At 38.8% G+C, this 25,443-nt stretch overlaps 1 protein-coding gene across 4 annotated transcripts in view; it reads right to left on the reverse strand.

The window, feature by feature from the left end:
* lig (ubiquitin-associated protein-like lingerer) overlaps positions 1 to 25,443 on the reverse strand; it is a 94,488-nt gene that overhangs the window by 55,225 nt on the left and 13,820 nt on the right. For all 4 annotated transcript variants that reach the window (XM_076210967.1, XM_076210969.1, XM_076210968.1 and 1 more), the window contains exons 2-5: positions 13,453 to 13,784; positions 12,685 to 12,843; positions 8,162 to 8,513; positions 1,033 to 1,662 (exon numbers count right to left, since the gene is read on the reverse strand). In XM_076210967.1, the coding sequence (XP_076067082.1) occupies positions 1,033 to 1,662; positions 8,162 to 8,513; positions 12,685 to 12,843; positions 13,453 to 13,746 (1,435 nt within the window). In that variant the 5' untranslated portion in view covers positions 13,747 to 13,784. The remainder of the gene's footprint in view (positions 1 to 1,032; positions 1,663 to 8,161; positions 8,514 to 12,684; positions 12,844 to 13,452; positions 13,785 to 25,443) is intronic.

The raw sequence follows: 25,443 nt of genomic DNA on the forward strand, positions 1-25,443 counted from the left end.
TTATCTCAATTAATCTCGAGTAAAAGCAGATTAAGTTTGTGATGCACAATCTTCTACTTCTAAAGCCAAATTTTTTGGGGTTTGTTATTTTGGTTTCTTCCAAGTGTTTGGTCCATTTGTTCCCGATGACCTTTTCACATATTTTTGCTACGGTGCTTGTAAGGGATACCAGTCTGAAGTTTGTAGGCTCTTCCCTATTTCCTCCTTTATATATTGGTACTATGTTTGCATCTTTCCAATCTTGTGATACCTTTCCCTCTTTGAGTGAGAAGTCAATTGTCTTGCATAGTTTATCCATCAGTGTGTGTGTGTGTGTATTTACCTAGTTGTAATATATGGGAGGGGAGCTATGCTCGTGGTGACCCATCTTTGTATCTCTCCGCATCAAGTTTTATCTTAAAATCTTGTATAGTGTTAGCACATACTGTTTTGTTGCCTAATTTGTTCCATGTATTTATCGCTCTGTGTGAGAAACTGTTCCTTTTCAAGTTTTTTCTATAACTATCCTTTTTCAATTTTTTTCCCGTGTCCTCTTGTTTTACCGTTTTCCCACACTAATAGGTCATTCCTGTCTAAAACTTCCATTCCTTTCATTATTCTGTAGATAGTTAGCAAATCTCCTCTTTCTCTTCTTTGTTCCAGAGTTGGTAGGTTCAATTTGGATAGTCTTTGCTCATATGTTAGTTCGGCGAGTGTTGGTGCTAGTCTGGTTGTCGCTCTTTGTAATCTTTCTAGTTTCTTAATATTCTTTTTGGTACTGGGGGTCCAAAGTGATGCTGCATACTCAAGTTTTGGTCTTATTAGTGTAGTTAGTATTTTCCTTATCATTTCTTCATCCATATAAGTAAATGCCACTTTGATTGCTCTCAATAAGTTGTAGGTTTCTCCGAACATCTTATTTATATGCTTATCTGGTTTCATGTCCTTTCCAATCATCACTCCAAGATCTTTTTCATAGTTTTTTTTTATTGTGTGTATGTGTGCATGTGTGTGTATGCATGTATCAACCAGAACAGGATCCTCACAACTTACTTGTATCAGCAAATATAGATGACTGAAGCTGTGGAGCAGGAGTAGAAAAAGGTGTGGCTGCTGAAGAGACATTTGCAGCAGAACCTCCGCCACCACCTCCACCACCACCTGGACCAACACTTCCTACCAGGCTCCCTGACTTAAGGCTATCCCCAACATTAGTGCTGAGCCCTGTGAGGATATTGTGCTGAGCACCTCCACCCACACTACTCCCTGTGGACCCAACCAGTCCACCTGCACCACCACCACTCATGGGACTTGTTGTCCCTAACCCACCCAGGGTTGATTGGGGTGCTGCTTTCTGTAAAAGAGCAGCCAAGTCCATTGTTTGGGGTTGAGTGATACTTGAGGTGGGAACTGAGGTGGCTGAGGAGTAGGACTGTGCTGGAGTGAGAGCAGGAACTGAAGAGACCACACTGGCCAGACTAGGGGTTGAAACAGCAATTGGAGGTCGGCCAACAGCCATTGGATCGACTACTGGCATTGGAGGGCTTTCAACAGCATTGTTGGTACTAGGGGGCTGGAGTTGGGTGCCACTTGACGGTCCAAAGACAGTGGTGTGTTCCAGTGAACCCGTCCATTCACTGTCCCAGTCTTCATGGGCTACTGGAGCTTCTTCATCCCAGTTATCTGGAACAAGTCAATATACATTAAATGCAATTTGCTTCAACTTGTACACCATTTTCAGAAAAATAAAATAAAACAAAATTAAATAATAGATAGAAAATAATAATAAAAATAGATTAACAGAGAAATTTTAATTCTCAACTTTATACCATGTCAAAATTGTAACAATTTCCCCCCCCTAAAAGTATTACAAATTCATCCCTCATGCTCTCCTGTCATTTAGCAGGTACCTCAATCTGCATTCCTTCAACTCACTTTGTCACCCTTGCACACACTTTGGCTATGCCTTTATGGATGCATTGCAATCATCCTCCCTCCATTCCCCTTCTCCTTGGTCTACATTTTGATTCTGTCTCAGCACCATTCATGAATTCTTCAATTCACCCCTTCATCACCTCAATCTGCACTTCTTCATCTTGCTTTGTCAACCATGCACACACTTTGACTAAGCCTTTTTGGATGTATTCCATTCACTCCACCTCCCCCTCCATTCACCTTCTTGGTCTACATTTTGATCTCACTTCAAGCACCATTCATAATTTCTCAAGGAAACTGTTATCATCCACTCTTAAATAAATAAATAAACAAACAAAATGATCTATATACCAAAAGGTATTTCCCCCCTTAAAAAAAAATATATATATATATATATATATATATATATATATACAAATAATAATAATTGCTACATTAAGTTTCATTGACACGAAACACAGCCCTATAGCAATTGGCAATGGTCCTCAGGCCCTACTACAGGTCTCTTCAGGAAGCAACTTTGAAATGTAGCATGTCTTGTACCAGCATGGGACAGTTTACATGTCACTGGCTGAAAGTAGTAAGAGGGGAGCAGTCACCTGTTGTTAGCTCTATATATGTAAGAAAGAGTAAAAAAAAATACAGTTGAAGTTGATAGAGATCTTGAACTACATCCCTAAAAACATGACCAAACCACCTATGCCCATCATTTCATTAACAATCAATCTGTAGTATCATATTTCATACCTATATAGGCCTCAAGACCTTAATTTCCACTGTCACTACATGATTTACCTCTCTTGTAATCAACACCCTTGACTCACAAACACACAAGTCTGAATAACAATTGCATCATACATTCCTTCATTACTTCCACTAACATCTTTTTATTCCTACATAAATCTCTAAAAAACATTCTATCATTTCCCTTCTCTTACATAATGACTGCCCTCCCTTTCTTCAATTTTCATGTAGTTCCCAGAAGTCTACATCATACTCCATTCAAATAATTAAATTTTGTGGCCTCATTTCTTGAATACCAAACTTTATCATGGATACTCTAGTTCAACTTTAAAAATTCAACATAACTTATCAAACTCACCATCCTCTCCAAGTCGTCATCTATGTTTACAAAACAGTACCATCATCATATACCTGTTTCTGTGTTATCCATTCTTACATTATCTCAACAACTAACTCTTCCATCCATCTTGCATTAACTTCTCATTACTTCATCCACCTTGGTTGAAATTAAAGTAACAGTGAAAATTGCTAAGGCAAAAGAAGAGAGAGGGAGGGAGAGAGAGAGAAAGAGAGAGAGAAGAGAGACTGAGAGAGAGGAGAGAGACTGAGAGAGAGAGAGAGAGAGAGAGAGAGAGAGAGAGAGAGAGAGAGAGAGGGAGAGAGAGAGGGAGAGAGAGAGGGACAGACTGAGACAGAGTGTGAGTGAGTGAGTGTGTGTGTGTATATGTGTGAGCGAGTGTATGTATGTATGTGTGTGTGAGTGTGTGTGTGTGTGAGTGTGTGTGTGTGTGAGTGTGTGAGTGAGTGTATGTGTGTGTGTGTATGCAAGAGTAAGTGTGAAGGAGTGAGTGTGTGTGCATGTGTGTATTTATTTACCTAGTTATATTATACGGGAAGGGGAGCTATGCTTCTACTGACCTGTCTTTGTATCTCTCAGCATCTAGTTTGTTCTTAAATTCTTGTATGGTTTTTGCACACACTCTTGTTTCATCCAATTTGTTCCAGACATCCACCACACAGTGGAATACTATTTTTTTTAAGATTTCTTCTATAACTATCCTTTTTGAGTTTCATTTCATGTCCTCTTGTTTTTCTTTTGTCCCACTTTAATAAGTCTTATCTGTCAAGGACTTCCATGCCTTTCATGATTCTGTAAATGGCCAATAGATTTCTCTCTTCTTTGTTCCAGGGTTGGTAGTTCCAGTTTAGACAATCTTTGTTCATATGTCAATTTTGAAAGTGTTGGGGCCATCTTTGTCATTGCTCTTTGGATTCTTTCTAATTTCTTTATGTTCTTTTTTGTGCTGGGTGTCCATAGTGTCACTGTGTACTCCAATCTTGGTCTTATCAGTGTGACTAATATTTCTTTTACCATTACTTCATCCAAGTAATTCAAAGCCACCTTTACTGATCTTAATGAATTGAAGGTTTCTCTGACTATTTTGTTTATATGCTTGTCTGGTGACATGTCTTTGTTAATAATTACTCCTAGGTCCTTTTCGGAGCTAACTTTTTTTTTTTACTTCCTTTGTACCAATTTTATATTGTCCTGATATTCTTTTTTTACTTTTTCCAAACTCTATTATACTACATTTCTTGATGCTGAAGTTCACTTTCCACTTTTGGCTCCATTCCCAGACCTTGTCCAGGTCTCTCTGTAGTGATTCACAGTCTTTTTCTGTACTTCTTTAGTAGTTTTGCATCACCTGCAAAGAAGTTCATATAACATCCTACGCCTTCATCCATGTCATTTATTTGTATAGCATACATTATCAGAGCTAATATTGAACCTTGTGGGATGGATTCCACTTATCATTTCTTCCCAGGTCAAGTTTTTATCTATTAATACCACCCTCATTTTTCTCCCATACAAGAAATCTTCCATACATTTCAATATTTTTTTTTTGTACACCTCTTGTTGTTTCGAGTTTTCTTAATAGCTTTTTGTGTAGTACTTTATCAACACCTTTTGTAAATCTAGGAAAGCACAATCTCCCCATCTGTCCCTTTCTTGCATTATATCTATTAACCTTGAATAAAAACAAATCAAGTTTGTGGCACATGATCTTCCTTGTCTAAAGCCAAATTGTTTTGGATTCAGTATATTGTTTTCTTCCAGATGTTTAGTCCATCTACTTTTGATAACTTTTTCACATATTTTAGCTATTGTGCTTGTAAGAGAGACTGGTCTATAGTTTGTTGGGTCTTCTTTATCTCCCCCTTAATATTGGTACAATATTGGCATTTTCCCAATCTTGTGGTATCTTTCCTTCTTGTATATATTGTCCGTTAGTTCATCTATACATTCTTTTAGTATCCAATTTGTAATTCTGTCTGATTTTCTGACATCAAGGTTTATTTGGTCCCTTATTTCTTTCTGTGTCACAATTATTTCTTTCATGGGGGAGTGGAGGGGATCTTTCTCCCTTTCCTTCATCCCAATTGTGTGTATTTTCATTTGTGAATACAGATTTTAAATGTTTGTTCACAATTTCAGCCATTTCTACATCTATATATTCTGAATTCCCTTACTGCAGTTTCACTATTTCCTGTTTATTTTTTAATTCACCATTTACATATCTGTAGAATGATTTAGGTTGATCCTTACATTTGTCTATTATGTCTTTCTTTATATCTTATTTTTTCTTCCCTGCATATTTTTACATATTCTTGTCTTAGTTTGATATATATTTGCCACTTACCTGTTTTTTTTTCCTCTTTTCCAAGCTTTGTCTCTTCTATCTTTTGCCTCACTACATTTTTTGTTGTAGCAGCATTTAATGTACACCTTTTCCTGTTTTTGTTTTGGCACATATTTATCCATTCCTTCATTATAGATTTCTTTTGATATTGTCCATTTCTCTTCCATCTTTGTTTCTTTATTAATATTAAAGAAGTTTTCCCAATTCGCTTTTTGGAAGAATTTTCAGTTTCTCAAAATCTGTTCTGTTGTACATTAGTCTTCCTTTTCTGTGTTTTTCATTTTTTCCCAAATAAATTTCCTGTTTTAGTTCAAACTTAATTGGTATATGGTCACTCTTCCCAGTTGGCATCTTGTATTCCATTTTATCCACAATTTCAGGCTCTGAAGTAAATATTAAGTCTAGTCTTGATGGTTCTCCATTATTTCTATATCTGGTATTCTCCTTTACCCATTGAGTCATTCTGTATTCAATGGTCACATCCAGTAGTATATTTCACCAAAGTTCCTCTCCACCTTTTAAAGTCATTTCCTCCCAACATATTTCTTTAGAGTTAAAGTCACCCATAATGACTAAGCTTCCTCTTTTCAGTAGTTCATTTAATGCATGCTTTGTGTCTTCCAACATTTTGGAATGGCCACTCTCTTTCCAGGAATATATTTTGGGGGGCACATATATCACTACAATTTTTCTATTTTTCATGTCACTGTTTTCAACTTTTATCATAATCAATTTCACATTATTATTTCCTTCTGTTATCTTTGTCACTTAGCCAAAAACACAACTCCTCCACCCTGTTTCTCCTCTCTATATTTTATCCAATGATTATATAAACCTTGTCCAGCAGTATTTGGTGGTAGTGACCTTTCAACCACTTCAGTGCGGGACTTAAATCTCGCGGGCAGCAGCCAATGCCAGCCGTATGACGTGTCGTAATAATACTCGCATCATAAAATATAGTCACCGCTTATATCGATCGTTCTCTCTTTCACCCGCGAATTTTGAAAACCACAGAGAATGGGATTCAGGGCGCATTTGGGAGAATGTAAAAACACAGGGGCGACTACAATAAATATAATCAAGACGCCGATATGGCAGCGTCGCGAATCCACTTGCTCCTCATGAAGCCTATGTGTGCGGCACCGTATGGAAGGGGTTAATTTCATCTCCATAATTCCCATTATATTTAATCTTTCTTCCACCAGATAGTTGTTTATTTCATTAATCCTGAAAGCATGCTATCTATGTTGGTATATGTTTTTTAATTTTTTACTTTTTCCTTTTTTGTTTCCTGTGCTACCTTTTTTTTATATATACAATTTTCTCATCCTCTACACCAGCACACTCAAAAAATCTTTTCGGTCTCTGTTCCCTTTTTTTATTAACTTCATTTCTTAGTGTCTTTTCCCTCTCGTTTTCCTCATTTCTTTATTTATCCACGTATTTTTGTAATTTTCACTGTTTGCCAACTTTACTGGTTTAGTTAGTACTTCTTCCACTATCATTTGAGACCTTAGTTTCATTTTTAGTGGTCTTTTTTTTTTCCTATAGAGTATAGTCCCATTCTATGCACTTCCCCTATTTCCTTTTCCATTGTAATTTTCACTGTTTGCCAACTTTACTGGTTTTGTTAGTACTTCTTCCACTATCATTTGAGACCTTAGTTTCATTTTTAGTGGTCTTTTTTTTTCCTATAGAGTATAGTCCCATTCTATGCACTTCCCCTATTTCCTTTTCCATTTCTTGACCCTCCTCTTGTATCTCTTTTAGATTTTCTTTTGCTATTTCTTTCTCTTTTTCTCTTAAGTATCTAGCTACACTGTGTTTTTCTGTAATACCATAAACTACTAAAAACTTTTCTTTTTATCAACTGTGTCTCCTACCCAATTTTCTTTCTCTTTAATTACTTTAATGACAGTTTCTTGTGCATTTTCTTCCACTTGTACAATTTCTTTAAAAGTTATTTTTTGGTTTTCTTGTTCCACTTTCCATTGATTTTTGATTTCTTGAATATCTGTCTCTTTTAAGGTTTCTCCAGCTCTCGGTCACTACTTGTATTTGTTCTTTTACCTCTTTTTTTCAAAGCCTCATTTTTGTTAGCATCTTCATTTTTCATTCTCACTTTTGACTATGTTTAATTCCTTTCTTAGATCATTAAGCTCCCTGTTTGTTTCAGCATTTTGTTTTTTCAACTGGTTCACTTCTCTATACATTACCCTGTATTCTGCTTTCAGATCTATAATTTCATTTATTAGTTTTGTAATCTTATTTCTTAGAATGTTGTTATATCTTGTTTCCCTCTTTAAATCTATACCTCTACCTAGTATTCCACTTTCTTTTGCAAACACTGAAAATGCAATATTTTCATACCTTAGATTCCTCTTTGGCATTTCCATGTTGCAACTCTTTTTTGGGATGACACCTACAAGCTATTCAACCTTGCTTACATCTAGTCTTCTTTTCATTGGTTCACTATATTTTTGTCTAACTTCATCATCCTCCATTTTATATCTTTACTGAATTATATCTTTAGTGAATTTACCATTTTATATCCTTGCTGAATTATATCTTTAGTGAATTTACTCTATTATATTATTTTGGTCACTTCATAAACAAAACTCCCCAATCACAATATGACACCAACTATGTGTTTCCTCCAACTCATCAAAAAATTGCTGCAATCCAGAGCTTGTTCTAGACATCTGTTCCAGACTGTGTGTGTGTGTGTGTGTGTTACGGGGATTGAAATCTAAAACTACATGCAAAAGTGAGTGCAAATTTCTACAAACTGGACTACTTACCAATCTTGAGGCTGTTCTGGTTGTCTGTCTTATCCAAAGAACCCCAAGTATCGATGGAATCCGGGAATCCTTGCACCTGCCTGTTTTGGAATGTGCGTGGCCCCATATTGGCCCCCCCTCTCCCTCTGCCCCCCCTCCCTCTTGCTGCTGCCCCATTAGTCATACGCCCGCCCCGTCTGGATCCCCCGTCACTACCACGACCAGGTCCTTCACCACCTTCACTGTCCCTGCCTCTGGCATTTCCTCCACCCCTTCCCCTGAAACGTGGAGGCCCGCCACCCCGCTGCCGGGAACCACTCCGTTCCCTTGAGTCAACTCTTCGGTTTTCTTTGTTGCTTTCAGTTTCTTGTGTCTGCAAGAGTCAGAGAATTTTTTTCTGATAAAATTTGGAGAACATACAGCATTTATTTCAGGGTTATAAATGAAAATTAAAATAATAGTTTTCATTTGAAATAACATGATCCTCTACCTAAAAATTTGGGTATCCTGAATCTATATACCAAAAATCCTTTTCCCCTAGTAAGAGGCAAACAGCCAAGGTTACTCTTTTAATTTTCTAAATACATGCAAATTGGATGTAGTACAGACTTTTGCTGTTAGTGGGGGCAAGCAATATTATCTGTGAATCACTGTAAAATTAAGGAAAGGAGTACTACAGACCATTGTGTAAGAGACAAGCTGAAAGGCTCTGATCTTGGGTTATGTGAATGGATCTTTTAAGATGATATTTTAGTTTTGTGAGGGAAACAAATGAGTGGTGTTGGGAGTGGAATGGGTGGAGTTTAGGAGTGGAATGGGTGGAGTTTTAGTAAAGTTTTGATATCTATATATACTGCTGTCCCTCCTTTATGTTGTCCTCTTAAATCTCTTCTTTCCCATTTCTTAGACTAGTTCTTCCTGATCCCCCCTGTGGTGGATGGGAAAATAATAATTCTGCCAGTGTTCTCATGTAGGTTGTAAAAGGCAACTAAATGGGACAGACAGTGAGGACTAGGGATCCTCCACTCTGAATTTTTCTTGCACAAAAAGACAGGGGTATAAGAGGGTCTGTGAGGAAGGCTCGCACTTAAAACCCAAGTAACTGGGTCATTAAATGAACATAGATAGGGTACAGATGAGAGTACAAAGGAATGGCCTATTCAACGAAACTACTCTTTCATATAAAGCATTGCCCATAAGAAATGCATACAAATCCCACAAGGTTCTTTCCCCCTTTATAAGAGGAATGGCCAACCAAAGCATGCACCCACCCTTCACCCTAAAAAAATAATAAAATGAATAAATATAAAATAACTAAGTACATACATATACCATGGTCTTTTCCCCCCTTAACCACTTCAATACGGGACTTAAATCTCGCGGGCAGCAGCCAATGCCAGCCGTACGACGTAACGAAATAATATTCGCATCATAAAATATAGTCGCCGCTTATATCGATCGTTCTCTCTTTCACCCGCGAATTTTGAAAACCACAGAGAATGGGATTAAGGGCGCATTTGGGAGAATGTAAAAACACAGGGGCGACTACAATAAATATAATCAAGACGCCGATATGGCAGCGTCGCGAATCCACTTGCTCCTCATGACGCCTACGTGTGCGGCACCGTATGGAAGGGGTTAAAAGGATGGTAGTCAAAGTCAAAAGGCATAAATCCACTCCCATTCACCGCCCTCCCTTCCTTTTTTCTTGGCTCCTCCTGGATGATGGGTTATCCCTACATCTCACCCACTGCCCTGGGTCAAAAGCAATGCAGCAAGATACAGCACATCCACAGCAAGGCCACTTCATTTGATTAATGACTCCCTTCTCCATCCCCTCATGCAGAAAAAGAGAAGATAGGAAGAAATCCCTTCAAGCTGTGTCAAATATCATTCACACATACTCCCTAACCCACCCCCACCCATAAATTAAATGAAATAAATTAATCCATTTCCCCATATCTCCCTTGCAGGAGATCCACATCCCCCCAGGTAATGGGCAACAGTCACTGCACTGGCTCTATCACTCAAGGTATGTGTGAATGGTATTTTGATGCAGCCTTACGGGACTTCCTGTCTTCCCTTTTTCTGCATGACAGGGGGAGGGAGGGAGGGAGGGGGAGAGAGAGAGGAGGGGGGGGGGTTGTCATCAATTAAGTGAAGTGGCCTTGCTGTAGATATACTGTGTCTTGCTACACTGCTTCTGACCCAGGACAGTCGGGGGAATACAAAGATGACCCATCATCCATGAGAAGCTAAGATGAGAGGAGGAAAGGGTGGTGGAGGGGAGTGGAATGGGTGGGAGTAGGTATGTGCCTTTGACTTGGGGAAAGCTCTTGATATACAGATAGATGTCCAGGCATGGCGAAAGTGGGACATTGAAGGATGTGCTCAGTGTCTTCTGTGTGATGAAGTTTGTTTCGGTAGTCAGGCCTATTCTGTCTTGGCATTCAGTGCTGAATAGTGACATAAAAGTCATTATACTAGTGTGATTCTTTCTCTTCTTGGGAGAGATTTTACTGTGGGGCTAGTGTCTTATAGTGCTTATTTTATGATTTCAATGTGAGAGTTTTTGCGTTGTGCAGGTGTTGTTGTTGATATTTAAATAGTAAGCTGCTGGAGTAGTTTTTTTGTTCATTTGGTTGTGCTTGTGTGATGTAATAAGACAGGTGAGCATGGTTTATGTCTCTTGCATGGGACTGTCCCTTTCATTTTCATGTAATGTTCTATGGGGTGGATTTTAGTTCATGTATGCCAATGTTCTATTGAGGTGGTTTTGGTGTATTCTTTATCATTTTCAATTATCTATCTTTTATAGTTTGTAGAGTATATTATGATTAACTTTCTTCTGCTGACCAAACCCTACATTTGTTATTACTCTTAGTATGTCTATTTCCTTGTTGATTTTCAATGGCTGTCCTTTGATCTGTGGGCTAAAAGGGATGTATCAAAAAGCAAAGGATTTTTTAGTTCTTTTCCAATGGAAAGGTTTGGCTATTCAATCTTACTATTGGACATTTGTTTGATTCATGGTTGTCTAGAGTGAGCTTGTTACTGATGATTTTTAGGGAGAAAGTTCCATTTCATATCTCTTAAGCTGTTGTTCAAGTAAGTTTGGACGTTCCTAACACTTATTTTGTGGTTGCCCTATACTGGGTTATCAGGTCATCCGCATAAGTGACTGCTTTGGTGTTATGCACTGGCCTTGTTGAGGGGAGATCACTTGTGAAGAGACTGACTAATGCAAGTGAAAGTATTGGTCCTTCGGGGACACCATGGTACAGTATTTTAGTTCTAGATAACTGGTTATCTTTGGTTACTCTGCTCTGCCTGAAAGCTATTTGTTGTTGTTGCTGGGAATAGATGTCTCTATCATCTTTTTAGACAGTGTTGTAATGGGTGTGGGATGCTATGATCAGGCTAATCCCTTATACAGGGGAAAAGGGGTTGTGTATATGTATGTGTCTGGAAACTATTGTATACAGTTCATGTCTACTGCCACCATTACTGTTATTTTTTTGTGGTGGTTCCTTGTTAAATTTCTCCACCACTTAATGTACGATGTTTGTGAGAAGCATGCTGGTGGAGTAGCCCACCTTCAATATGTTGATTTGAGGAAGTGTGCATATTATATAATTTTTGCCATCAGTCTTTCTATCAGCTTGGATATTGTGAATCTGAACAAGATTAGTCTGTAGGCTGCTGGATAATGTGGTGGTTTGTTTGGTTTGAGTATGAAGAATATATGTACTTTTCCAAGAAGAGAGAGGGGGGAAAGACAGACAGACAGACAGAGAGAGAGGAGAGGGAAGAGAGGAAAGGAGGGGAGAGAAAAGAGAGGAGAGAGGAGGGGAGAGAGGAAGGCAGAGAGAGAGAGAGGGGGAGGGGGGACAGGGAAGGGGGGGGGAGAAATGGGGGAGAGGGAAAGAGGGAAGAATGAGGAGGTTGATGGATTTTGAAGTTGGGTGGCATGGAGATGCTGTTCTCCATTATCCATCTTGAAGGATTGGCACTGGCACTGACCTCCACCCATCACTGGTTCCAAAAATGGAAAAGAAATATGGAAAATATGAATAAATGTAAGACTGGCAAAGCAAAATGATACAAAAATTAGAAATTAAATCAGAGTTGTACCGATGGTACAGCACAAAGAGCATCAGGAGGAAGGTATTGTATTTCTTGAACAACAACCAGTACTTCTTTCCTTAAGGATTATTTTGTGCTGAAGAGGTGGACTCATAAGCATGGTACAGGAGAGATTTAGGGAGAGTAGCCAAAGGGAAGGATAGAAACTATATTTGATTGACATTCTTCTCTGATTGGAGAATTGTCACCAATCATGAAAAAAAAGGTGTGACTTGCCCATTAGGATACCACTAGACCACTGACCACATAAAACTTGTACAGTCAATGGAAAGAACAAGAAGTGGGGTAACTGGAAAATGATGAGGAACATTATGATGGCAATGTTATCATCCTCCTTGCACTTCGGTGATTTTTTAGTCTTCCTACGATATCTATTTGGTTAAATCATGAAAACTCACCTTGCCAGTTGGAGGTTTCTTCTTTTTCTTCGTAGACTCTCGCCACTCTCCTTGGTCATCCCCTTCGAGCAACGAGTCCACTGCTGCACTCACATCATTTCCATAATCGTGCAGTGCAACCATGGCGTCATCTGAAGATACACCTGTGAACTGCATTACCTGGAAAGAATATTTGAGTAAAACATCTTTTTCATGAAAGTCAGTTAGTTAACGGGTTAATTCAATGGCTGTTACCAATAACTTGGGTGCCATGGGTATCCTGCAAGATAAATCTGGGACACTGGATTGATTGATTGATCTTAGATATATGATAACAACTTCTATGGTAAACTGATTCAGAATGTCTTCAACACTCAAGTTTTTCCATAGAAGTCATTCATCAATTAACCAATCCTTTGTCCCAGATTTCCTTTTCAGGAAACCCATGGCACCAAGGTAATTGGCAACAGCCAGTGGATTGATTCATACACCACTCAAAGAAGAAATACTGTGTTACTGTCTAGGTATGGTTTGAGTGGGGCAGTGTAAGATGAGGTGTCTGGCATCTATGTTATGGTTGCACCTGGGAGTGATAGTGTCTGTGGACACACCTATTCTGAGTTTGTAGTGTTTTTGTGCTGACAACTTTACTACACTTGCAATCCCGTTGTCAGTTACTTAATGATATCCATGATAAAAACTCCTCATGCAAAACAAACACATATACACTATTATAGAGTCAAAGTTTATCCTTATGATCTCAAGTTAAAACATGTTCCATCAACAAACCTGATTGATTTTTTCCTGCAAGACTTTGTCTGTCTCATTGCGTGAACTGTCAATCATCTGAGCAATGCGTAACTGTTCAGCTGTAGGTGCAATCTTATTCGGGAGGTTGGAATCTGTTTTCTCCTTGTTGGATTCTGTGTTATTTTCTCGCTGTGACTGTTGTTGTTGCTGTTGTGGTGGTACAGCATTCATTTGCTGTGTGCTGCTGCTATTGCTGCTGCTGTTGCTGTTGCCCCGGTCCCCTCCTGCTCGTGGGCCTTTACTGCCCCGCCCCCCTCTTCCTCCAGAGCTCATCTTAATAAGCTAATATGTACACTCTGTATATACAAGAGCTGAAAAAGAAACAATAGGTATCAATTAAATATTACATCTATACTAAATTACAACACAGTATAACAGCACAAGATGATGCTTTTGAAAAAGCATCAAACAAGAACATTTACATACATATACCAAAGGCTTTTTCCCCCTTGCAAGGGAGGTAGCCAAAAAAACAAAGGCATAAAAACCAATCCCACCCATTCCATCCCCATCATACTCCACTCCCATCCACACTCTTATTTTGGCTCCTGGATGACAAGTCATCCCTGCACCTTGCCCACTGTCCTGGGTCAGAAGCAGACAAGACACAGCACATCCACAGCAAGGTCACTTCATTAAATTAGCAACCCTCTCCTCTCCATCCCCTTGTGCAGAAAAGAAGATGGGGAGAAATCCCTTTGGGCTGCATCAATTTATTTCTCACGCATACTCCTTCACCCCGTATCCCCCACCCACTCCCCATCATGCATCACAGCATCATCTAAACGTAATCATTCTCCATTCACCCCTATCTTCTGTCCTTTCCCATCCTTCCTCAACAGACATTCTCCTCTTTCCCAATGCCCCTTTTACCCCATCCATCCATCTCATCTTAGGTCGCCCCCTCATGTTCACTCTTTCCACCTCTGTCTTCCACACCTCTTTTACTAATTTTTCTTCACTCATTCTTTCCATGTGTCCAAACCATCCCAATACTCTTTCAACAACCCTATCTCCCTACTCCCTTTCCACCCCTGTTCTCCTCCTCCTTTCTCACTCTAGCCTAGTAACCCCTATCATACTTCTCAGGTACCTCATCTCAAACACAATCAAACTCCTCCTATCTTATGTTCCATGTTTCCGCTCCATAAAATGCTGTGGGCACAATTACTTCTTCATATAATCTCCTCTTAGCATCCATTCCCAAATGTCTATTTCTCATTAAAAGCATATATAAAAACAAACTGGTTTAGGTCTCATACAAATTATGATTTTCTTTTCTAAGGCTCTCATAAACATTAATTGTGTTTTTCAACTTTGATAGAGAAGGTCGATGTAGTTTTGCTGCATGATGGGTGATATGGGTTTCCATCTTCATCTTCTAGAGCAGTGCTGCTTGCAAGCTACACACAATGATGTGTAAAATGAAATGGCTAACTCCCATTAGAATCCATCCTCAAACTTAACAGACCACAATGAAAAACTGACAAAAACAATTCATTGTACACAATCTTGAGGAGGAGAAGAATAAGAACAAGAAGAAATGAAGAAAAGAAGAAAGAGGGAAAGAGGAGAAGATGAAGAAAGAATCCTGGACAAAAATCAATGACAGAATAATTTTTTCATAATAATTAAGTTGCATATCAATTTCATCTGTCCAAGTCTAGATATTTTTATCTTTAGATTGTGCATAATAAATTGTATTGGTCAATTTTGACTTTTTAAATCATTTTTCTTTTTACCAAGCCAAGAAAACATATATACATATACCAAAGGCTTTTTTCCCCTTACAAGGGCGATAGCAAAAAAAAAGGCATAAAAACCACTCCCACCCATTTCATCACATACTACACTCCCATCCACCCAGCTCCCTCCCTCTTATCTTGGCTCCTCCTGGATGATGGGTCATCCCTGCATCTCATCCACTACCCTGGGTCAGGAGCAGTGTCGCAAGACCCAGCACATTCACAGCAAGGCCGCTTCATTAAATCAGCAACCACCCCCTCTGTCCCCTCATGCAGAAATGGAAAAGATGGAGAGAAATCCCTTTGGGCTGTGTCAATTTATTTTTCACACATCCTCCCTCACCCCCACACAAAACTATTCTCCATTCACCCCTATCTTCTGTCCTCTCCTGTCTTTCCTCAACAAACATTCCACCTCTTTCCCAATGCCCCCTTTACCCTATCCATCCATCTTGTCCTTGGTCACCCTCTCATATTCACTATTCCACACCTCTTTTACTAATCTTTCTTCATTCATTCTTTCCATGTGTCCGAACCATCCCAATATTCTTTCATCAACCCTATCTCCCAATTCCCTTTCCACCCCCATTCTCATCCTCACCTCCTTGTTTCTCACTCTATCCAGCCTAGTAACCCCTATCATACTTCTCAGGTACCTCATCTCAAACTCCTCTCTTATGTTCCATGTTTCTGCCCCCATACAGTGCTGTTGGCACAATTACTCCTTCATACAATCTCTCCTTAGCATCCATTCCAAAATGTATTTCTCATTACATTTTTAATCCAAGGCAAGAAAACAATGTCACCAAATATAAATGACATTACTGAATAGTCCAAATTACACAAGAACACAAACACAGGACTTTCTAAGACTTACACAATGTGCCCCTATTTTATATACCTGGAGCTTCCCCTTATACGGAGGGTAGCCAAGTCAAAGGCTCACATCCACTTCCATCCAACACCCTAAATATGCCCCTAAATAAAGTTAATGTTTCTGCTTTTACTATACAGCCAAATGTTAATATCAAACTTTATGTACATTACAAAAATAAAATACATCACAAATCTAAACAAAAAGAAAAATAAGAAATGCATACATATACACAAGATGACAAAATAAATGAAACTACAAAAACCATCAACACTCACCAGCAGTATATAACATCCTACCACTTGTCACAATACAGTCTAAGTCAAAATGTTTGTGAAAGAGGGATGTCCTCAGACAATTTGTTGCTTTTCGGTCACACCCCTCTACTATCATTCCAAATCCACCAAAGTGTTTGACACGAGAACTGTGGCTATGTGAACACACTGACATCACAATGTATTGCTCTGAAACATTAGTTGCTCTAGGGCATTCAGAGTGAGCACACGTGTACTGCGCATGTCGTGTGCTGGCCCCAGGATTTTACCCGTTCCGTAGCAGTTTGTGGTGATGGGTAAATTTAAAAAAAGCTGGCAAGTGAACAGATTGCTACTGTTACATCACTCTGTAAGGCAGGAAAACCTAATAAGGAAACAGTGTCTATAACTGGCATTTTGCTACGCAGTGTACAGTGATGGACAAAGAAAGTCCATGACTGTGGAAACATTGATCCACCAGTACAAAAAATATTGACAAGGAGGCCACGTAAAACTATTCCATGTACTTTAAAGGTGCTCAGGGGGCAGGTGGATAGTAAACCAGGTATAACAGCACCAGAATTAAAGGAAAAGAACCTTGTGTTACTGGCTCATGTGTCTATAAGGAGCATGCAGCGCTGTCTCCACAACAACCTAGTTTTCCCACCACAACGCTTTTAAGAAATCAATTGCCACCCTTAAACAGAGGCAAAATACAGTTGCTTTTTATAAGAAATATCTGCAGTGGGATACGTGGCAACAAGTGCTATGGAGTGATGAGGTTGTATTCAGTGTTACTAGGAACAGAGGTGGGAAATTGTATTGGCAGCCAGGAAGTAATCCATTACATACAAAATTCATCCAAGGGACTATTAAATATCCAGATGGGGTGCTTACTGAGTGATCATTTGGAAGATTGTTTTGAGATGTGCCAAACAAACCTGTTCATGCAGGATGGTGTGCCTTGCCACATTGCTAAGCTTATTAAGAACTGGTTTGATTTTGTGCAAGTGGATTATATTAAAGACTGGCCTGGAAATTTGCCGGATTCAAACCCCATTGACAATTTGTGGGCGCTAATGAAAAACATGTTATGTGACTATGACACATAAAAACACATTCACAATCATGAACCCAAAACAAGCTCCTAAAGGTTATATATATATATATATATATATATATATATATATTTATATATATATATATATATATATATATATATATATATATCAGTGATTGCACAGCACTAAACAACAGCACCAAAAACACAGCTAATTAATGTCTGTTAATGAGAGGTAGTACTGTATATATATACACACACACACACACATCACAGCATTCACTGGAACAACATTTGGATAAAACAAAGAAACTAATATAACAATATACAAACAATGCATACGCTCAGTGATGAATTATGCGAGTCCTGCATGGGCTCCTAATCTCAGTGAGACAAACCACAACACCCTTCAAATCATACAAAACAAAGCCCTAAAAACAATTACAGGCTGCACAAATACATCACCTACAGACCATTTACACCATGAAACAAAAGTCCTCAAAGTCAAGGACCACCTCGACATGAGAGGCACACAAACACTTGCTGCAGCCACCACAAACACATCACACCCACTACACTACATAGCAGAACACCCACACACACCAAGAAACATTAAAACTACACCCAAAGACCTTTATTACACACAGATACTCTCTTCTCTTCCTCCACAACCACCAAATACCAGCCTCCGGAAACATATTCATAATCATATCACTCACCACTCCATTAACACACTGAAAGACAACACACTGCTGCATGCCAGACCCCCTGATATCCACCCTTCTGAATCCTCTCTCCCACGTAAGGACAGAGTCCACTTGGCCAGACTGCGATGCGGTCACCACCCAGCACTTCTAAGCTACCAGAAGAGGCTGGACGACCGTGTTGTGAACAGCTGCCCAGGATGTAACACTTCACCCCATACCATACAACACATAATGGAAGACTGCATTATACACAATCATGCACGCAAACAACACAACATACACTCTATAAAGGATTTGTGGGAAAACCCAGTTTCGGCTGTGGCCTTCCTTGGGGAGACGGGACTGCTCGGACAGACAGTCTAGGGAACGACAACAACAACAACAACAGCATTACCCATAGATCAGTCATATGAGCTCTGAGCTCTCTTCCGGGAGGGAAATGGCTGTTGGTCATGAGTCCAACATGTGATCTAAAGACCAAGGAAGGTGAATATATATATATATACGAGTATATATATTCACACACACACACACGCACATATATGCTATAGCACAAGTGGTGTCAATGATTTTAAGAACATTTATCTAACTATGGAGAAATGTTCTCTTAAAATAATTGATTGATACCACTTGTGTTTATGCATTCAACAGAAAGACTTTGCCCAAAAGTTACATTTATATATATACCGTATATATATATATATATGAGAGTATGGGTGGAAGAATAAGTGAAGATGGGCAGGAACTCCTTTATTGCTTATACATTTTGACCGACTTTGTCTTCTTATTGAAGAAGACAGAGTTGATTGAAACATACAATCAGTAAAGGAGTTCCAGCCCATCTTCACTTGTTCTTCCTCCACCGACACTCTCATCTGTCAAGTCTATTTATTCAATATCATATATATATATATATATACACACACACACACATACACACACACACTTCAGCGAATGGACGGCTTGGATGACGTTCTGAAGAAAACTGAAGTCTGTGGATCCCAACGCAAAGAGAAGTGCCTAGTGTTTTTACAGGGTGGGGGGGAAATTGCTCGTGGAGTAGTGGGAAAGTAGGGAAAGAGGAAAAGGGGAGGGATTACTGAGGGAAATGGAAGGAAATGAGGAGGGAGTAGACTTGGCCCAGCCAGACAAGCGAAAGGTAAACAAAAGACTGAGTGAGGATGAAATGTCTAATAAAAATGTAAAGATTAGAAGTATAGAGAGGAGCAATACAGTAGAAAGTGACGAGAATATGTTCCAGGGATTTAAAGAGGGTGGGGGACACAACCCCCCCCCCCCCCGACTGATAAGACTAGAGGAGAGAGTTGATAAGGTGATCGAGGACTTGGAACGTAAGTTAGGTAATGTTGACAGTATGATACGAAGAATTGAAAAATTGGAAGAACTAGAGAGGGCGAACAAAAACTTAACTAAGGAAATTGAAGAATTAAAACAACAGTTAAAAGAAGTAAAAGATGAGAATAAAGTCTTAAAGGAGAATAATATGGAGAACAAGGAGGGTTGGAAAAAAATTCATGAAAATAGCAAGGTTGCATTCAATGACATAATCAGACAGCAAATGAATGAACAAACTGAAAACTCAGTTATTAAAGTGATGAGACAGAAGGAGAATATAGTAAGAGACTTAGCAGACAAAAAGAAATGTATAATTATATTAGGAATGGAGGAGAAACATAACCCAGATAGAACCACAAGAATCAAAGAGGAAAATGAAAAAGTAAGAAATTTACTAGAATTAGTTCAGGAAGATGAACCAGAAATAATGAAACAAATCGAAGAGAAATTCAGGCTAGGGAAATATAGTACAGACAAGACCAGACCAATCAAGATTAAATTCAGGTCACAAACTACGGCTGAGAATATCTTATCCAAAACAGGGAAACTAGCAACAAGTGAACAATATAAAAAGGTATGGATAAAAAGGGAAATGAATAAAGAGGAAAGAGAGGAAGAAAAACAGAAAAGACTTGAAGCAAAGGAAAAAAACGAGATAAGAACGGAGTCAGAAAAAGAGATTCTATTGGAGAGTAGTGAATATGAAACTGAAGAAAGTCGACATACAAGAGAAAAACAAAAGGGAAACAGAGAACACAATGGAAGTGACAGAAAACTAAGAGTGTCTTACACAAATATAGATGGATTAATAACAGGATTGAATGAACTGAATGATTATTTGAAAGAAAGAGAACCAGACATAATGGGAATTGTAGAAACAAAATTGAAAGGTCCACTACCACCCAACAGTGTAGGACATGATGCATATAATTATTGGATTAGAAACAGAGTGAAAAAGGAAGGGGGTGGAGTTATGTTCCTGACTAAGAAGGATATAAACGTGAAGGGTGTCACATATGGAAAGAATACAGTAGAAATGATAATGATGGAAGTAGAAGACAGAGATAAGAAGAACAGAAAGTTTGTGATAAATTATGTGCCCCCAAAAACAGCCTCATGGGAAGAGAGTGAACATAAAAGTATGTTAGAGGACACAAAGATAACATTAAACAAGATAATGGAAGAGGGAGGAAAAATATGTTATGATGGGCGACTTTAATTGCAAAGAAATCTGCTGGGAAGAAATGACAGTAAAGGGTGGAGACGGCTCATGGGGAAACGCTCTACTCGAGATGGTTACTGACCATACAATGACACAATGGATACAGGAGAACACTAGGTATAGAAATGAAGAAGAGCCATCGAAACTAGACCTAGTAATTACATCCGAACCTAGAATAGTGGACAAAATTGAATATAAAACACCAATAAGTAAAAGTGACCACGTATTGATTGAACTGGAACTTAATGAAGAAAAATATATTAAAAGAAATGAACAATAGAGAAAAGGAAGAATGATGTATGAAAAAACAAACTTTGATAAAATAAGAGAATTCTTTCAACAAGAAAACTGGGAAGAAATATACAAAGAAGAAACAACAGTAGAAGAGAAATGGAATATTTTGACAAAAATTTACAAAAAAGGAGTGGAAAAGTATGTCCCAAGACAAAAACAAGAAAAAGAATATGTAAAATGTTGGTACAACAAAAGCTGTAGGGAGTTAAAAGACAAAAGAGACAAAGCCTGGACCAGATGGAAAAAAGACAGAAGACCTGAAAAATGGAAAATATATACCTGCTATAGAAATGAATATGTACAAATGTGCAGAGAAGAAAAGAGAAAATATGAAAAAGATATCATAGAAAAGTGTAAAGATCAACCGAAACTATTCTACAGATTTGTAAACAATAAACTGAAAAACAAACAAGACTTGGAGAAATTAAGACAGGAGGGAGTTGAATACACTGAGGAAATGGAAATGGCGGAAATTATGAACAAACATTTTAAATCAGTGTTTACAAGGGAGAACATACAACCTGAAGAGAACGAATGGAAAGAGAAAGTCCCCCCTATGGAAGAAATAGAAGTAACAAAGAATGAAATATTAACACACTTGAGTAATCTTGATGTCAGAAAATCGCATGGACCAGATGAAATAGCAAACTGGATACTAAAAGAATGCAGGAATGAACTGGCAGACAAAATACATAGCATACTAAATAGTTCCTTGAAAGAAGGAAAAGTTCCAGAAGATTGGAAAAAAGCAAACATAGTACCTATATACAAAGGAGGAAATAAAGAAGAACCTACCAACTATAGACCAGTCTCTCTAACAAGTACAATAGCAAAAATTTGTGAAAGAATTATCAAAAGTAGATGGGTAAAATATTTAGAAAAAAACAAAGTGTTAAATCCAAGGCAATTTGGATTCAGACAAGGACGATCATGCGTCACCAATTTAATATGTTTCTATTCAAGACTAATAGATATAATACAGGAAAGAGATGGATGGGCGGACTGTGCATTTTTAGATCTAAAGAAAGCTTTTGACAAAGTACCACATAAGAAGTTGCTTAAGAAATTAGAAACTGAAGGAGGAATACAGGGCAAGCTACTAAATTGGATGGAGGACTTTTTGCAAGAAAGAAAAATGAGAGTAGTGATAAGAAACCAGCACTCAAAATGGGATGAAGTAATAAGCGGTGTTCTGCAGGGAACAGTTCTGGCCCCAATAATGTTTGCTATATATATTAATGATATGGATGAAGGAATAGAAAGCTATATGAGCTTCTTTGCAGATGATGCAAAACTACTGAAAAGAGTGAAAACTGAAGAGGATTGTGAATCACTACAGAGAGATCTAAATAAAGTACAAGAATGGAGTAGGAAATGGGAGATGGAGTTCAATACAAAAAAGTGTAGTATAATGGAATTTGGAAAAAGCAAAAACAGAATAACAGGAGCATATAAATTGGGAGAAGAAGGAATAAAAAAAGTAGAAAATGAGAAGGACCTGGGAGTCATTGTTATGAATAATATGTCACCTGAGAAACATATAAATAAGATTTTCGGAGAGACTTATAATCTAATAAGAACGATCAAAGTTGCATTTACATACCTGGATGAAGAAATGGTGAAGAAAATCCTAATCACCCTGATAAGACCAAGATTGGAATATGCAGCAACAATATGGTCACCAAGTACAAAAAAATGTATAAAAAACTTGAAAGAATACAAAGAGCAATTACAAAACTGGCACCAACACTCTCAAAACTATCATATGAAGAGAGACTAGAAAAACTTGAACTACAGACACTAGAGCAAAGAAGAGAGAGAGGAGATTTGATAGCTATTTACAGAATCATGAAAGGCATAGAAATTACTGATAGAGAGAATCTGATAAAATGGGATGACAGAAATACAAGAGGACACGGAAAGAAAATAAAAAAAGACAGCTATAGAAGAGATTTGAAAAAGAACAGCTTTCCTCACAGAGTAATAGACAGTTGGAACAAGTTAGATGAGAAAGTGGTGTGTGCAAAAACAATACATGAATTTAAAAATAGTTTAGATAAAATGAGATATGAAGACGGGACCCCACGAGCATAGCTCCCCTTCCCGTAAAATACAACTAGGTACAACTAGGTAAATACACACACACACACACTCAACCCTCGATTTAGTGGACCTCAAATTTGCGGACTTTTGATTTAGTGGACAAAAAAAGTGTCCTGTACTGTACATATGTAAATAGCAACAACTAGATTTAAGGTAAGATATGGCTCAACTTCTTCTTTATATGTAAGGTACAACATTATACATATCTAATACGTATGTGCACGCCGAAACCTAACGGTATCCAGTATTGGTAACAGACGGACCTGATTTTCAAATAACGGACAAGGTGCTGCACACATTTGTCCATTAAATTGAGGGTTAAGTGTGTGTGTGTGTGTGCGTGTGTGTGTATATACATATATTACTTTTGGGGAAAATATTTCTGTTGAATGCATAAGCACAAGTAGCGTCAATGATTTTAAGGAAATCGTTGTGTACAGATGATGCCGTGATGCATGGAAGGGAGTGGGTTGAGGATGGAGTATGTGTAAATGATTTTTTTATGCAGCCCAAAGGGATCTCCCTGTCTTCTCTTTTTCTGCTTGAGGGGAAGGAGAGGGAGGGTTGCAGATTAAATGAAGTGGCCTTGCTGTGGATGTGCTGTCTTGCTACACTCCTTCTGATCCAGGACAGTGGCTATGATGCAGGGATGACCAATCATCCAGGAGGAGCCAAGATAAGAGGGAGGGAGAGGGGTGAATGGGAGTGGAGTATATGGGGATGGAACGGGTGGGAGTGGAGTATATGGGGATGGAACGGGTGGGAGTGGAGTATATGGGGATGGAACGGGTGGGAGTGGAGTATATGGGGATGGAACGGGTGGGAGTGGAGTATATGGGGATGGAACGGGTGGGAGTGGAGTATATGGGGATGGAACGGGTGGGAGTGGAGTACAGGTAAACGTCGACTTACGATGGCATTAGGTTTCGAAAGAGCCATCGTAAGACGATCTCATCGTAAGTCGATCCCCACTCTGTTCCGTGGTCACTGTACCTAGCCTACCTGTATATTAACCACCAGAGATACTGAATATAGCCTATTAAACATGTACAGTAGTTTATTTAATTATTTTTATCCTTTTTACCATATTCAAACACTATAATATGTATTTACAGTACGGACTTAAAATCTCGCGGGCAGCAGCCAATGCCAGCCGTACGACGTGACGTAATAATACTCGCATCATAAAATATAGTCACCGCTTATATCGATCGTTCTCTCTTTCACCCGCGGATTTTGAAAACCACAGAGAATGGGATTTACGGCACATTTGAGAGAATGTAAAAACACAGGGGCGACTACAATAAATATAATCAAGACGCCGATATGGCAGCGTCGCGAATCCACTTGCTCCTCATGACGCCTATGTGTGCGGCACCGTATGGAAGGGGTTAAATTATCATATCGTCATCGTCGTCGTCGTCATCGTAAAGTCGAACAATCGTAAGTCGCGGCCATCGTAAGTCGACGTTTACCTGTATATGGGGATGGAACGGGTGGGAGTGGAGTATATGGGGATGGAACGGGTGGGAGTGGAGTATACGGGGATGGAACGGGTGGGAGTGGAGTATACGGGGATGGAACGGGTGGGAGTGGAGTATACGGGGATGGAACGGGTGGGAGTGGAGTATATGGGGATGGAACGGGTGGGAGTGGAGTATATGGGGATGGAGTGGAGTATATGGGGATGGAACGGGTGGGAGTGGACTATATGCCTTTTTTTAGCTACCTCCCTTGTAGGGAGGAAAAAGCCATTGGTATATGTATGTATATATAAACAACCATGCATACAACAAAGGGAGGAGTTGCACTATATATGTGGTATCTAATCAAGATACCATGAAGACAATCCTGATACATTTGTCTCATCATTTTTTAATGTTTGAAATAATAGGAATGGTAATTTATGTTCTTATTGCCTTTTACGTGAAAAGAGGGAGGAGGAGGAAGAGGAGAAGGAGGTGGTAGTAGAAGTGGAGGAGGGGTGAGGAGGGGGTAACAGATTCAATGCAATGTTGGATGTCTGCTCAGAACCTTTGTATGTACAAACTAAAGTTAGCAACCTTTAACAGGCCTTGAAAAGATAAGTGTCTGCTGGAGGGAGGTGAATAATGTTGACTTTTCTTAATCTGAGGGTGGTCTTGTAGGGTGAATTGGACTGCAGGGGTGACTGAGAACATATAATGTTGGTTGAAAGTTTATGAAGAAAATCCTGAGCTTGAGACAATAAAAGGAAGGCAAGACAGTAACTTCAGTCACTGCTAGGAAAATAGAACAAAACAATAACAATGGCAATGTCCCTGACATTCCTTCTCTCCAATGAGTTAGAGTCTCAAGTACATCATATATCTTCCA

Source organism: Oratosquilla oratoria, chromosome 28 (genome assembly GCF_046742065.1).
Source record: "Oratosquilla oratoria isolate Oo_2021 chromosome 28, ASM4674206v1, whole genome shotgun sequence".
NCBI lineage: Eukaryota > Metazoa > Arthropoda > Malacostraca > Stomatopoda > Squillidae > Oratosquilla > Oratosquilla oratoria.